The sequence below is a fragment of the Oryzias melastigma genome, linkage group LG23 (assembly GCF_002922805.2).
Source record: "Oryzias melastigma strain HK-1 linkage group LG23, ASM292280v2, whole genome shotgun sequence".
Taxonomy (NCBI): domain Eukaryota; kingdom Metazoa; phylum Chordata; class Actinopteri; order Beloniformes; family Adrianichthyidae; genus Oryzias; species Oryzias melastigma.
This window is the reverse complement of record NC_050534.1, coordinates 23136137-23150352: the sequence shown is the minus strand read 5'-3', so window position 1 is coordinate 23150352 and position 14216 is coordinate 23136137. Positions and strand designations below refer to the sequence as shown.

Sequence of the window (14216 nt, the reverse complement as noted above, 5' to 3'; positions counted from 1 at the left end):
TATTGTTCATAACTTGAAGCCCAATGAGGCAAATTCCTTTGTGATTTTGGGCTATATAAATAAAATTGAATTGAATTGAATTGAATTTTGTAGATTTATATGATATATTGGGACCAACTTAGCACTTTGAACATTTTTGAACTAAATAGAATAGAAGTTATGTAGAGTATAATCCTCTTCCTATTTTTTTCTTTACATACCAAGTGTTCTGTCCCCCAGTCTATTATACCATTATATAACTTAGAAATAACTTTAATAGGTGACTTTGATTGTATTAGTGCCATAAATGTTTGCAGGAACCAATGATCTTCCCTGGGTATTTTAATGATGTGATTAAAATAATGTCTGACCTGTAAATACCAAAAAAAAAAGTCTTCTGAACCTTGATTATATTTTTGTTTAAGTGTGTCAAATGTTGGAAAGGCCCTCTTATGGATGAATGAGGAGTAATCGGTCAACCCTTTATTGATCCAGTTCTTAAATCTGCTGTCTTGATTGTTTGGGGTAAACTCTGAGCCAATCGCACACCATCTTAAAATCTTTGAATATTCCTCCAATTGACAAGTTTTTATTATTTGATTCCAGGCAGAAAGCATCACATTCAATGTATTTATGTTTAATATATCAATTTTATTTTGCAGTTTAATATCAGCTAGTACAGCTGGAAGTAGTACCTCTTTTATTCTGGTTCCCTCTATATCAGGGGTCGGGGACCTATGGCTCGCGAGCCATATATGGCTCTTTTGATGATTACATCTGGCTCTCAGGTCGATCATCAGGGATGTTTGAAATGACTTGCACCTCGCCTGTCAACAAGACCAGGCGGCTGCTGGCAGAAACAGGGAAAGGCACCTGAAATGAAGAGGAGCGCAGAGCCAGATTTCCAGCCAGTGTTGCCAGATATTGACTCAGTTTTCCAGCCCAAAAATCTTCAGACCGCCGCACCTAGCAAAAAACAGCCCAACCCTTTGAGGCGAATGGTGGGGGGAGCACTGTGTGTCGCGCTCAACACACACACCCTTCTGGGTCATACGCGCGGCGGAGCCCTGCTGAAGCGCGGAGCGGGAGCGCGGACACGAAGTGAGGGAGCGCGTTTTCCTGCCGAAAAGCGCAGGTGATGATAATTTTCTTAGTCCACTACTTTTTTATGATGAGGAAATAAAAACCGCCGATCCGTACTTAAACCCGCCCAAAGCCATTTCTGCCCACAAATTTTGAAACGAAACTGCCTAATTGGGTGGGAAACCATCCAATCTGGCAACACTGTTTCAAGTGGCGCATTACACCTGCCGCTTTCTCCCGACTTTTATATGAAGATTGACATGTGACGTCAGCGTAAAAACTACCGAACACGCAGTGCAATCTCGAACACGCTTAGCTCAAAGCTAAGCCTTCGACGAAGAAGATGGCGAAAAGAAAAAAAGACGAGGAATATCGGACATTTCAGGATGAATGGACCAAAGAATTTGCCTTTGTGGAAAGAGCAGGTTCTGCGGTGTGTCTAATTTGCAATGACAAAATTGCATCGATGAAACGGTCAAATGTAAAGCGGCACTTCGACACACGCCATGCCACCTTTGCATCAAAATACCCCGCGGGAGACAGCAGAAAAAAAGCGTGCCAAGAGCTACTGAGCAGAGTGCAAGCTAGCCAGCAGCAGCTGCGTGTATGGACCCGGCAAGGTGACTATAATTCTGCTAGCTTTGCTGGATCTTTAGCAATAGTGAGGAACAAAAAACCTTTCACAGATGGTGAGTATGCTAAAACGTTCATGCTGGATGTAGCCAACGAACTTTTTGATGATCTTCCGAACAAAGACAAAATAATGAAAAGGATTCAAGACATGCCTTTGTTGGCAAGAACCGTTCATGATCGTACCGTCATGATGGCAAACCAAGTGGAGGAAACACAAGTGAAGGACATAAATGCAGCGACGTTCTTTTCCCTGGCTTTGGATGAGTCAACAGATGTAAGCCATATTTCACAGTTCAGTGTGATTGCAAGATATGCTTCTGGTGACACACTGCGCGAAGAAAGTCTTGCTGTTCTGCCGATGAAAGGCTCCACAAGAGGTGAGGATTTATTCAAGTCTTTCATGGAGTTCACTCAAGAAAAAAACCTGCCTATGGATAAACTTCTCTCAGTGTGTACTGATGGTGCTCCGTGCATGGTGGGGAAAAACAAAGGATTTGTGGCACTTCTCCGTGAACATGAAAAAAGACCCATCCTAAGTTTCCATTGCATTCTTCACCAGGAAGCACTTTGTGCTCAGATGTTTGACGGGCAGCTTGATGAAGTGATGTTGCTGGTCATTCGTGTGATCAACTTTATTGTTGCTCGGGCCTTAAAGGATCGACAGTTTAAAACACTGCTGGATGAAGTTGAAAATCACTATCATGGTCTGCTTTTGCACAGGAATGTGCGTTGGCTGTCGAGAGGGAAGGTGCTTAGCCGATTTGGGGCTTGCCTGAATGAAATCTGGACTTTCCTTGAAATGAAAGGCATTGAGTATCCCGAGTTAGCAGAAACTGAGTGGCTCCTCAAGATTTACTATCTTGTGGATATAACTGAACATCTGAACCAGCTCAATGTGAAAATGCAAGGCATTGGAAACACAGTGTTATCCCTTCAACAAGCTGTGTTTGCTTTTGAAAACAAGCTGGAGGTCTTCATCATGGATCTTAAAACAGGTCGTTTACTGCATTTTGAAAAACTGAAACAATTTAAAGATGCATACACAGCAAGTGAGCCCACTCAAAAGCTTGATCTCCACCAGCTGGCTGCCTTCACATCCAGTCTCCTAAAGTTGTTCAAATCACGCTTTGGAGAATTTTGTGAGCATACTCGTCTTTTTAAGTTCATCACCCATCCAATCGAGTGTTCACTGAACGCAGTCGACCTGAGTTACATTACTGGTGTCTCCATCAGAGATTTTGAAGCAGAAGTAGCTGACCTGAAGGCCTCAGACATGTGGGGGAATAAGTTCAAGTCACTGAATGAAGATTTGGAAAGTATTGCACGACAGAAAGCGGAGTTGGCGAGCAAGCACATGTGGACAGAAATGAAAAAACTTCCACCGAAGACCAGCTAATTATCAAAACCTGGAATGCGCTTCCTGTCACATACCACACTCTGCAGCGTGTGAGTATTGCAGTATTGACCATGTTTGGATCTACGTATGCATGTGAGCAGTCATTCTCGCATCTCAAAAACATCAAGTCCAACCTACGATCACGTTTAACGGATGAAAGCCTCAACGCTTGTATGAAGCTTAACCTCACCAAATACCAGCCAGACTACAAAGCCATCAGCAAGTTCATGCAGCACCAGAAGTCGCATTAAGGGTGAGTATTATAGCAATATTTAGAAGAAGAAATTATTAAACTCGCATTTAGTTGAATTCTGTCTTAAAATATATTATATGGCTCTCACTGAAATACATTTTCAAATATTTTGCTTTTATGGCTCTCTGAGTCAAAAATTTTCCCAACCCCTGCTCTATATCTTTCCATCTTGCTCTGTAAGTTTGAGAACACAGACAGACTGGGGGTCTTAACTGGGCTGCAATGTTATATTTTTGAAAGCAAGGAAGACTCATTTCACCCTTCTCCTTTTTCAGTTAAAAGGTTTCATACCTAATCCTTGGTTTTTTACCCCTCCATTTATAGCTTGAAAATATTCTATCTGACTCTACAATTTTTTTTCGAGGTATAGAAAATGGTTGGGATTGGAATAAATACAGAAGTTTTGGAAGAATATTCATTTTGATTGACTCTATTCTTGAATACAGGTCTAAGAAAGGTATAGATTTCCATCTCTGGATATCAGATTTTATTTTGTAAAAAGTGGTCCATAGTCGGGTTCAAACACCTTATTAGCATCTCGATGTGTTACAGTACCCAGATATTTAATGTTGTCAGCTCCACACTTCCATTTATATTGATCTCTTATTGCATTTGATGGATAGTAGTTTAGTGTTAGTTTTTGAGTTTTGCACACATTGATTCTATATCCTGATAAATTACCATATTCTTCCAACATTTTTATAGCTATAAGAAGGTATTATGTGTGGGGCGGGATATTGTTAATAATAAGTCATCAGCGAATAAGGACAATTTTGGTTCTTTTCCCATCACTGGTATTCCTGCAATATCCTGTCTGTGTCTAACCCACTGGATAAGCGGCTCAATGCATAAGACAAAAAGGAGTGGAGAAATAAAACGCCCCAGTCCTGTTCCTCTTTCTAAAGAAAAGGATTCTGATAGATCCCCGTTTATTTTAATTCTCACGAAAAGTTTTTCATATAGTCCAGCTATTATGTTGATTATGCCCTTATGGAAACCAAATTTATCAAGAACTTTATATAAAAATAACCACCTCACCGAGTCAAAGGCTTTTTCTGCATCTAGGCTTATCGATAGATTCTACTCTTTGTTGTGAAACCTGCTTCAGGATATATAAAACCCTCCAAATATTGGTATTAGGATAATAATTGGACGATAGCTGCCACATTCTAAATGGTCTTTTCTGTCTTTTGGGATAACTGAGATAATTGCTTCATTCCAGGAAGGTGGAATTGTTTTCTTTTCCATCACACAGTATTCACCCGGACCATGGTATAAAAAAGTCTATCTGAATTCAACTGAAATAAAATGAAATTGCTCTAGTATCAAATAGAAAGGCTGTCGTTTTACTTCAGGTTTTTAAAGAAAGTCTTGGCTTTTTAATAAGTCTGATTCAGACAGAAGAAATCTCAAAATGAGCTAAAATATTATATTAGTAATATAAAACAGTAGAAATGGACCACAGGTCTCAACATGCACACACTGGAGTGTGAACCCACTCAGACTCTCTTGTCCCAAGAAGTCTCCAAACACGCCTCTGAAGGGATCCTCTCCCACCCGGGTGCTCTCCTCTACCCGGACCTCCCTCTTAGTTTCTCCGGCTCGAGTTTTACTGATTTCTGTGCGTTCGGTTCGAGTGTAGGTATGGCTGCTGCGGGTGAATGTCCGGGTCAGACGCTCCTGAGCTGAAACCATCTCAAACCAGTTTCCTGCAGAGGAAGAACGGATGAGGAGGTGAAGCGGAGGGGAGTGCAGACTGGTGGAAAAGGCCCTGATGGGACAACACACCTGGTATTTTGAGGTTGAGGTCACAGGTGCTGCCCACAGTAGCAATGGAAGGAGCCTGACGTTTCCTTGTAATGCTTTCCTTCATTCGACCCTCACCAAATATCTTCACTGTGAAAGGACTTCCTGTTTACAGAAACCATCAGATGACTGACTGTAACTGTCTAACTATCCGAGTATTTAACTGATGTTTGACAGGAAGTGTGTTTTATGATGACTATGATGAAGGGGAACGTTTTCAACATGGCAGCTGTTTGTACCTGGAACATGCTGATCAGCAAATTTGATGTTGATGATGTAGTTTCCCGGTTCAGTCGGACAGAAAGTGACCTTGCAGGTTCCATCTTCTATGTCCTCACAGTTTATGTCCACTTTACTGGGCCCCTCAATGGAGAGACTTAAACCTCCATAACCTGCAGAACCACACCATGACAAGGATAAACACTAAAATCTGTCCGGCAGAAGTTCAAAATGCTTACCTGCATTTCTGGTGTCCACCAAAAACTCCGAGACCTCCAGGGTGTGTCCTTCCACTAACCCCTGACCATAAACTTTCACTTTGCTGGCATCTCCAATTTCAGACTGACCTACCCTGATTTTAAATGGGCTGTTGGTCACATGTTTGCCATTTTTCTTCACGCTCACCACATGTTCTCCAACTTCTTTGGGTGTGAAGGAGATTCCTGAAGACAAAAGGTTGTTGGGTCAATTTGATCATCGTAATTAGTTTAGATAGAGATGAAATGAGTCCAAGGAGAATCTAGAGTAAGCTAACCCACGTCATGACAAACATTAACACTTTGGGTTAAAGTCCATTTGTATTTGGAAAGAGAAACATCAACTCTGATTGATCAGTCTCATGAAGGTGATGAGCCATCGCTGTCTTTCATGAAAACAGATTTTTTTTTTGGCTTATGCCCAAAACAGAGTGAATCCAGAACTCACCAATGTGTTTGTTGGGCAGTCTCTTCAGGAGACATGGCTCCTCGAAACCAGACGCCGTCCTAATAGTCGCCGTCAGGCTGCTCAGGTCAGTCTCCGAGATCTTCAAAGAGACATCTGTTGCTGTCCCAACATTGAGTTGGGGTGTGTTAATGGTCTCTTCACCTGGAAAACAAAGCAAAAAGCCAACCACTGTCTTTTGAAATAGAATAACCCTGCCGAGTGGGGCAAAAAGTATTCAGTCAGCCACCAATTGTACCAGTTCTCCCACATAAAAAGATGATAGTTCTGTTATTTTCATAAAACTCAAGTCTAAGAGACAAAATGAGAAAAAACAATCCAGTTTTGGTCCATTCCTCCATCAGATCTCCTCTAGATCAGTGATGTTTTGGTCCATTCCTCCATCAGATCTCCTCTAGATCAGTGATGTTTTGGTTCATTCCTCCATCAGATCTCCTCTAGATCAGTGATGTTTTGGTCCATTCCTCCATGCAGATCACTGCTCCGTTTATTCTGTCCTTTACATGCATTTGTTCTGGTCTCTTCTCTGAAAAGCAGCCTATTCCATGATGCTTCTGCCACTATGCTTTACACTAGGTATTGTGTTCTTTCTCTTCCGAACAGTATAGTTCTGAACAGAAAGTTCTGTTCTGGTTTCATCCAACTATAGGACGTTCTCCAATCCTCTTCTGGATCATCCAGATACTCTCTAGCATCTGCACATCTATTGGCTTTAGCAGGTGGGCACGTCTGCTTCTGCAGGGTTCGAGTCCCTGCATAGCGGAGTAGTGTGTTTTTGATGGTAGTTCCTGTGTTACTTTGTTCCTCTGGTCTCTGCAGGTCATTCACTAGGCCCCGCCCCCGTGGGGTTCTGGGGTTTTTGTGATCATTCTGACCCCACAGGGTGAGATATGCCCCAGATGGAGGCAGATTCTCCGTAGTCTTTATGACTTCCAGTTCCTAATCGTTGATTTCTTCACACCAAGCTGCTTTATTGCAGATTCAGTCTTCCTGGTGCAGCTCAACACTTTAGTTTGTGGTGTCCTTTGACAGCTCTTTGGAGGACAGAAGATCTCTGACAGAAGAAGGTCTGAGAGAGACAGAAATCTGGATGTTTGGAGGTGAACAAATACAGATTTATACATCAATTCTTTAAGAATCAGATCTTCTGTTTTTCTCCTGGTTTTCTCTCGTGGTCGAGGTTTACCCATCATGAATATTACAGACCCCTCCTCTTTTTAACAGGGACAAGCAAAAGTAGTGGCTGACTGAATACTTTTTCATTCCACTGTACATGCTGAGTCCATACATATGGTACATAAAAGATATATCTGTTAATCAACAAAGCAATGAAAACTGATTTTAGCCATGTTTTCCATTTCTCAATAAAATGTTAATAATTGTCCATATTCCAATAATCCTGCAGGAGGATCGGAGCAGCTGTTCTCATGTATATCAGTTTGGTTTGTAAAGAATTATTTTTTCTGGACAGCCTTCATAGAAGTTTTTGAAGATCTTTTGTACCAGTGATCCTGGCAGTAAAGGGACTGCCGGCTATGTGTTTATCATCAAATTTAACAATGATGTTGTAATCTCCCGGTGCCGTCGGCATGTAAGACACGATGCACGTTCCATCTTTGTTGTCTTTACAGCTGATCTCTGCTTTGGATGGACCTTCAACTGCAAGAGACAAACCGCCTGCAAAGAGAAGCAGAAGACACGATATTCACATTATTGATTTTACTCTATTCTGTCTTTGGTCTAATCTTTATTCACCACATTATTCCATCCATCACAAAACCATTACTGCTTTTAAAATTGTAACATTCATCTAGAATTTTAGATAAATGTTACAATCTTTTCCATTGTCTTTATGTAAACACCTAAACAACAAACATTCAGTCAATTTGAACTTGCATTATTCCTCTCCTGAAAACGTGGATTGACAGATCTGTAAAACAAATCTCAAAGACCAACAATGAACCCCCCAGAACAATAAAGCATTCAAAGATACAAGCTCTTTGAATGCTCATCCGCATTTGCTTATTGTAGCAGAGAACACTGAAAAACTTTGAAATAATGATCATGAACTTTTGTTCTTTTAACATCAGAAAGATATTTAACTCTTCCAGCACAACCTAAACAACTCTCTCTGTGACATGTGCTCAACCAAAGACAGGATCATTGTGAATCAGCTGATTTTGTTAGGGGGAGTTAATAAAGTTTTGCATAAGAGCAAAAGGCTTCTTCTCTCTACTGCAGAATGCACTGGAGTTATGCTTATTAGAGTTCTTGTAGTCAAAAGAATATAAAAGCTTAGGTGTTAACGGGTTAAGCAGCCAAAAATAGCTTTGTGGAGAAACAAGATAAAAGAGTTGAAAAAGCTTATTTTCTAAAAAAATGATCTCAATAGCAATAACAAGGCTCTGAAATGTTGAGATTAGATGTTAAAACTTTGACACCAAAATAACAAAAAGCTGAGCTAAATCACTACGACCAAATCACTCAGAGGAGCCGCCATTCACATCACCATGGTACCTTCTCCAGCATCTTTGGTGATGATGGTGAATGAGGCGACTCCATTCACTATCCCATGGCTCAAACCTGCACCGTACGCCGTCACGTGAGTGCTGTTGATGGCATCAACGAAGAACTGCAGTGGGCTTCCTGAAACCAGAAGAATAAATAAGTAAACGACCCTCAAAGATCAAAGAAACACATGTATCTGCTGAAGGTCCAATAAAACCGTTTCCTGTCTGAGCAGGACGTTCTGGATGAAGAATAAGCGGCAGCAGAAACAACAAGGTGAAGAAACCAAAGGGAGAACACAGTGATGCAAATACAGGTCAGAACCTGAAGGAGGAGCAGGAATGAGGAGAAGCAAGGATGAGGTGGAGCAGGAATGAAGAGGAGAAGGAATAAAGAGGAGCAGGAATGAGGAGGAGAAGGAATGAGGAGAAGGAATGAGGAGGAGAAGGAATGAGGAGGAGCAGGAATGAGGAGGAGCATCATAGTGTAGCTGTAACAAGTTGAAGCAGCACACTGAAGTGGGAACAAGGTGGTTTAAAAGTTCAAACACACAAAAGCTAAAGCAGTAATGAGGCGAAGACGACATGTGATGATCCAGGAATAGCTCGTAGGTGAGGGGTGCAGGCTGAGCGAGAATAGGGACTGGTAAACATAGTGGAGTGAGAGACACAGGAAGTGCTAGAATGAGTTGGAGTGAGAATCAGGAACAACAGTCAGTGAGGTTAATTGGCAAGAACACAGCAGTAAAGTGGAGAGCAGAAGTTCTTTGAAACTCACCAGGAATGTGACTGCCATCATACTTGATGTCCATTTCATGAAGGCCTCGTTCCGTCGGCGAGTATTTTACTAAAACAGTTCCATCCTTGTTGTCAGTGATGTCCGGTTGAGCCGTTTCTCCAGAAGGCATTTTGACTTGTCCTGAGAAAAGGTCATCAGCAAAAATATGGAAACTTGAAACAAAGTTTTTTCCATTGGTTCAAGTACGTGTTACTTCATTGTTGCTTGAAAGTTTGATCGGCAACGTGTAGGGATGATTTCTGGATTAATATTAACTTGTATTCTGCTTATAATCATCAGTTTCATATTTCTATTATATGATGTGTTCATGATACTGTTAACTGACATCTTGAAAAAATGTTTTCAGGGGATAATCAACCATAAATAAGCACCGGAATTTGTTACTAGAAAAAGATCAGCACTTGATTGAAAATGAAACATGCAAGAAACAAAACCATAGTTATTTTAAATCTATTCATTATCTATTCACAGTGCTGGAGCCTATCCCAGCCACTGTTGGCCAAAGGCCAGGTACACCTTGGATGGTTTGATGATCCATTGCAGGGCTAAGTATTTTAAAAGTAAACCAATTTTAGATCTAAAGACATCTTGTATGAATGTTACAGAAAAGAAGGTTCAGAAGTGAACGCTGTCATCATCGTCTCTGCTGTGACTTTATGCTTCACGTTTAGCAATTGTGACGGCAGAATCCACTGCCCCACAGTTTAGTTACTTCTTTGCACAGATGTTTCATTTTGTAGTTTATTTAATTACAAAAAATATATTTACATTTTACACATACTTTGCTTCATGGCAACATAAGCTTGACATTTAGTTAATGTTTTTCTGATCTTCTTCTTTTTGTTCAATTCTTTTTCTGAGTTTCTGTTGGCTGGACTGAGGTGTGGAAGTGGGAGGAGCAACAACTTCCTGGATGATTCTATAGGAAGAAGATGGGGTGAACCACAAAGTCTATTCTTATTAATTGGACACATTCTTTTGAATATTTACTAGTAGTTTGTCTTTTTGATTAATGTGTTTACGTTTTTTTGTTTTTTTTTTAGTAGTTACGTCCATCTTGTGTCCATGGTTTGATCAGTGAACCCCACCCCCCCACCCCACCCCTCTGCCCCCAGTGTTTGCGGTTGGGTGGGCCTGTTTGGAGCATTTATTTGATTTGACTTTTGTTCAGTTGACCCCATTTTATTTTTGGGCTCATCTATAAATTGGCATTTTGTTATGTTGGACAATCAAATAGTCCTTTTCAAACATCTTTTTTCTCCTGTGGCTCAATCTTTGCTCAATCCATCACAATTACATAGATGTGTTGATTATGGTTTGTTACTCTTGGATAGTAGTTAGAAGATTATTGGAATCGAGCTCAGAGAGAATAAATCTGAACAAGGAGAACAGAAACATCTGATGTTCTTGAGTGGAATAAGAAAAAGCTGCATGCTGGGAAGTGTAGGAGATATTTAAGTGAAATTAAGCTGGTCATCAGTGTTGAAGACCACACCCTGGTGGAATAATCACCGAAGACATCAGTTGATAAATATGTGTTTTATGAATGCAGTTGGCAGTGTCCAAAAAGGAGGTTGGTCGGGTTGAGGAGACTTAATCTGTTGAGTTTGAGGGCAAGCAGAGGGATTTCTGACAGGTGTAGAAGTACTGAGACACCTCATCGTACCTGTAATCTGTCCTTTCTGCACTGTGAAGGGAATGACCAGACTGAAGGGGCGCAGTGTGGGCTCCATACCACCAGCGGGACCCATCGAATCATTGGTGGCCTAAATCAGACCCAGAAAGTAAGTGGCACAGAGCTTTATAAAAGTCCCTGTTGATGGAGATTTAAGACTCAAGTAAACATTTATTTTGTCAAATCTTCTTCTTCTTTTCCCTTCAGGGGTCGCCACAGCGAATCAGTTTCCTCCATCTAAGCCTGTCTTCAGCATCCTCCACTCTAACACCAGCCACCTTCATGTCTTCATTCACTGCATCCATAAACCTCCTCTTTGGTCTTCCTCTAGACCTCTTTCCTGCAGCTCTAGACTCAGCATCCTTCTACCAATATATTCACTGTCTCTCCTCTGAACATGTCCAAACCATCTCAGTCTGGCCTCTCTGACTTAACATTTATTTTGTCAAATATAAAACACAAATAAATATGTAAAAGTAGCATATTATATGCATGCATGACAGTACAATGACAGCAGAGTAACAGAGAAAAGAAAGACATAAAACAATCAGGAGATTAAAGAGGAGAATGACTGCAGAATAAAAGAAGAAGAATGGCTGTAGAACAAAAGTAGATTGACATAGGAAAGACAGTAGAATGACAAAAGAAAGACAGAAGAACAACAGTAGAATGAAACTAGAACTACAGTTCAATGAGAGTAGAGCGACAGTAGAATGTCAATGGAATGACAGTAAAATCACATCAGAAAAAAGAATGACAGTAGATCCACAGTAGAATGACATTAGAATGACTGTAAAGTGACATCCGTGAGCTTTCAATTGTTCATTCAGACAGGCCACCAGAGATCAACCATATCATCATCCAGAAGATCAGGATCAGGATCAGACCTAATTTAGAAGTCATTTAAACCACTGCAGCAGGCTCCTTCAAACATGAGAACTGAAGAACTAACCGTTTTAGATCAGGGGTTCTCAAAGTTTTTTAGTGGAGGGTCAAATGAAGAACTGGACAGTAGAAAAAACTTATTCAAAGAAAAATACTGTTTTTTTTTCATAATTTCAGAGATTGTCATTTTTACAGTTAAGAACAAACTGAAGAAGATTTGAAACATTGTTTTAACAGGAAAATATCATCCATTTTGGTCAACATCAGACCCGTGTGATGTCTGTTTTAGCGTTTTTGTAAGCTCACCTGCTGTGCAGCGCAGCCTCGTTGTAGTTGTTGAAGCTTATTGTTGCACTGCTTGCCGGCAAATTTGTCATCATTTTTATGTTTTTTAACATAGTGACGATTTATATTGAATTCTTTGAGCACTGCATGTACAGCAAATTAATTATGACTTTATCAAACAAAGACAAAGTAAGCATTGTGAGCTTAAAGTGCCTTTTCTCCTGGCCAACATGATTTTTCCTCAAAGGAACCTGCTCTGACTCTCTCTCTGACTCCATTTCTACTGCCATCCTCACCGTTCTTTCTTTCTCGCAGAGGCAGTGACTTGGAAGATGTCTGCCTTCTAGTGGAGAAATTGACACCTAGGTGTAATTATCTTTTTTTCCTGCAGATGTCACTAGAAACCACAAAACAAAAGTAATTTTTCCAAGCAATGTATAGCTGGTTAGGATTTATTGAGCCACCAAAACTCTTTCTGGGGGCCTTTTGCCACGGGCCGCACTCTGACAACCATGTACTAGAAGAGCAATGACTCATCTTGAAACAACAGCAGGTGAGGCAGTTTGGAAACTTACCATCACATGGAAGGGGCTGTTGGGAATTTGTTCACCCCCAAATCGGATAGTGATGACGTACTTCCCCGGCTCCGGAGCAGTGTAATAAATGTCAAATGTACCGTCTGTATTTTCAACCACATCAACATCCAGTTCCCCCCCATCTGGCGTTGACACTTTACAGGTGACTTTGCCTTTTCCTGCTGCTTTGGCATCCACCGTAATGACTGTCTCCTCTCCAATCTGGATGGTAGGGCCAAGACCTGAACCTTGACAGACAGCCAACGTGCAGAAAGAAAAGGTTCTGAGCTGTTTAAAGTAAGTATAAGCAAAAAGTATGAATGCAGTTTAAAGATCAAACTGTAGGCCTGGAAAAGCAGTGTGCCGAACATGTTGATGTTTTTGTATTTGTCAGAAATGTGCCTAACAATTAGCTAAAAGAATTTCGAATCGTTGCATAAAAGCAAAGCATCAACACTTGTGTTTAAAAGAGTAATGACTGACACTCACCGAGCCCGTGACCCCCAATGGAAACTGCATGACAACAACAGCTATCAGGGATGCTGACACACCATCAAGACGTAAACAGATGAGGAGTGGGAGGAGCCTAACCTGTGACCAGACACTTGCTGGCATCTCCAGTGGGCGCAGCGGGGATACGGTAAGGTGAGTATGGAATCTCATCTCCTCCATACTTGATGGTGATTGTGTAGCGGCCAGTTAAATCTGGGACGTAAGACACTGTGTACGTCCCATCTCTGTTGTCTCTGATGGTCGCCTTCTTGGGTTTTCCTTTGGGATCCTTGGAACATTTTCCAGATCAAATAAAACAAGCATGAATAATGCCGTTCTTGGTAAGAAGAAAACCCAAACAGTGTTAAAGATGGAAAATAGATGTTTTATTATTCCATTTAATTTATAAAGAAGGCTGCATAGTTATAAACTATGCACTGTTTAAGTTTGTCTGATGTCCAGCTCAAACAGCACAAGTCCAGTTTCCTGAAGACCACTTAGCCTCATGAGCAACAGGTCAGACTTTCTGACATAATTTTAGTGATTACTTTTAAATAGAAACTCAATGACAGTTCATAAAACGTGACGTTTGTTTTGGGCAAAGCAGCTAAAGACTTAAAGTGAAGCTTTGGATGGATCACTGCAAGTCCTCCAGAACCAAAGCTGTATGTTCGATCATTTAACTGGAGGTAGACGTTCCAAAGAAGAGGTGGTGAAAGGTGAAGGTCGACAGGACATGCTAGAAAGATTTCATCTAAAATACATCCAGAAATTATGATGACAGCAGCCTATTTCTTTACTGAAACCTAAGTGCAGTTTTCAGGATCTAAAAACTGGATCTTTCCAGAGCCTCTGTATTACTGTGTTGGTTCCAAATGTGATTCAGATCCAGAGTCTGACGGAACT

The 14216-nt window shown here is 40.9% G+C and overlaps 1 protein-coding gene across 8 annotated transcripts in view; it reads right to left on the bottom strand.

The window, feature by feature from the left end:
- Window positions 1-14216, bottom strand: part of LOC112154050 (filamin-C) — a 67492-nt gene that overhangs the window by 7095 nt on the left and 46181 nt on the right. For 6 of the 8 annotated variants that reach the window (XM_024284648.2, XM_024284680.2, XM_024284688.2 and 3 more), the window contains 12 exons: window positions 13410-13599; window positions 13308-13331; window positions 12819-13066; window positions 11065-11164; window positions 9378-9518; window positions 8610-8738; window positions 7596-7769; window positions 6075-6236; window positions 5609-5812; window positions 5390-5542; window positions 5133-5255; window positions 4844-5053 (listed from right to left, as the gene is read on the bottom strand). In XM_024284648.2, the coding sequence (XP_024140416.1) occupies window positions 4844-5053; window positions 5133-5255; window positions 5390-5542; window positions 5609-5812; window positions 6075-6236; window positions 7596-7769; window positions 8610-8738; window positions 9378-9518; window positions 11065-11164; window positions 12819-13066; window positions 13308-13331; window positions 13410-13599 (1858 nt within the window). Of the gene's footprint in view, window positions 1-674; window positions 853-4843; window positions 5054-5132; window positions 5256-5389; window positions 5543-5608; window positions 5813-6074; window positions 6237-7595; window positions 7770-8609; window positions 8739-9377; window positions 9519-11064; window positions 11165-12818; window positions 13067-13307; window positions 13332-13409; window positions 13600-14216 lie in introns of all 8 variants that reach the window. The other 2 variants (XR_004947139.1, XM_024284656.2) reach the window with 2 other exon arrangements.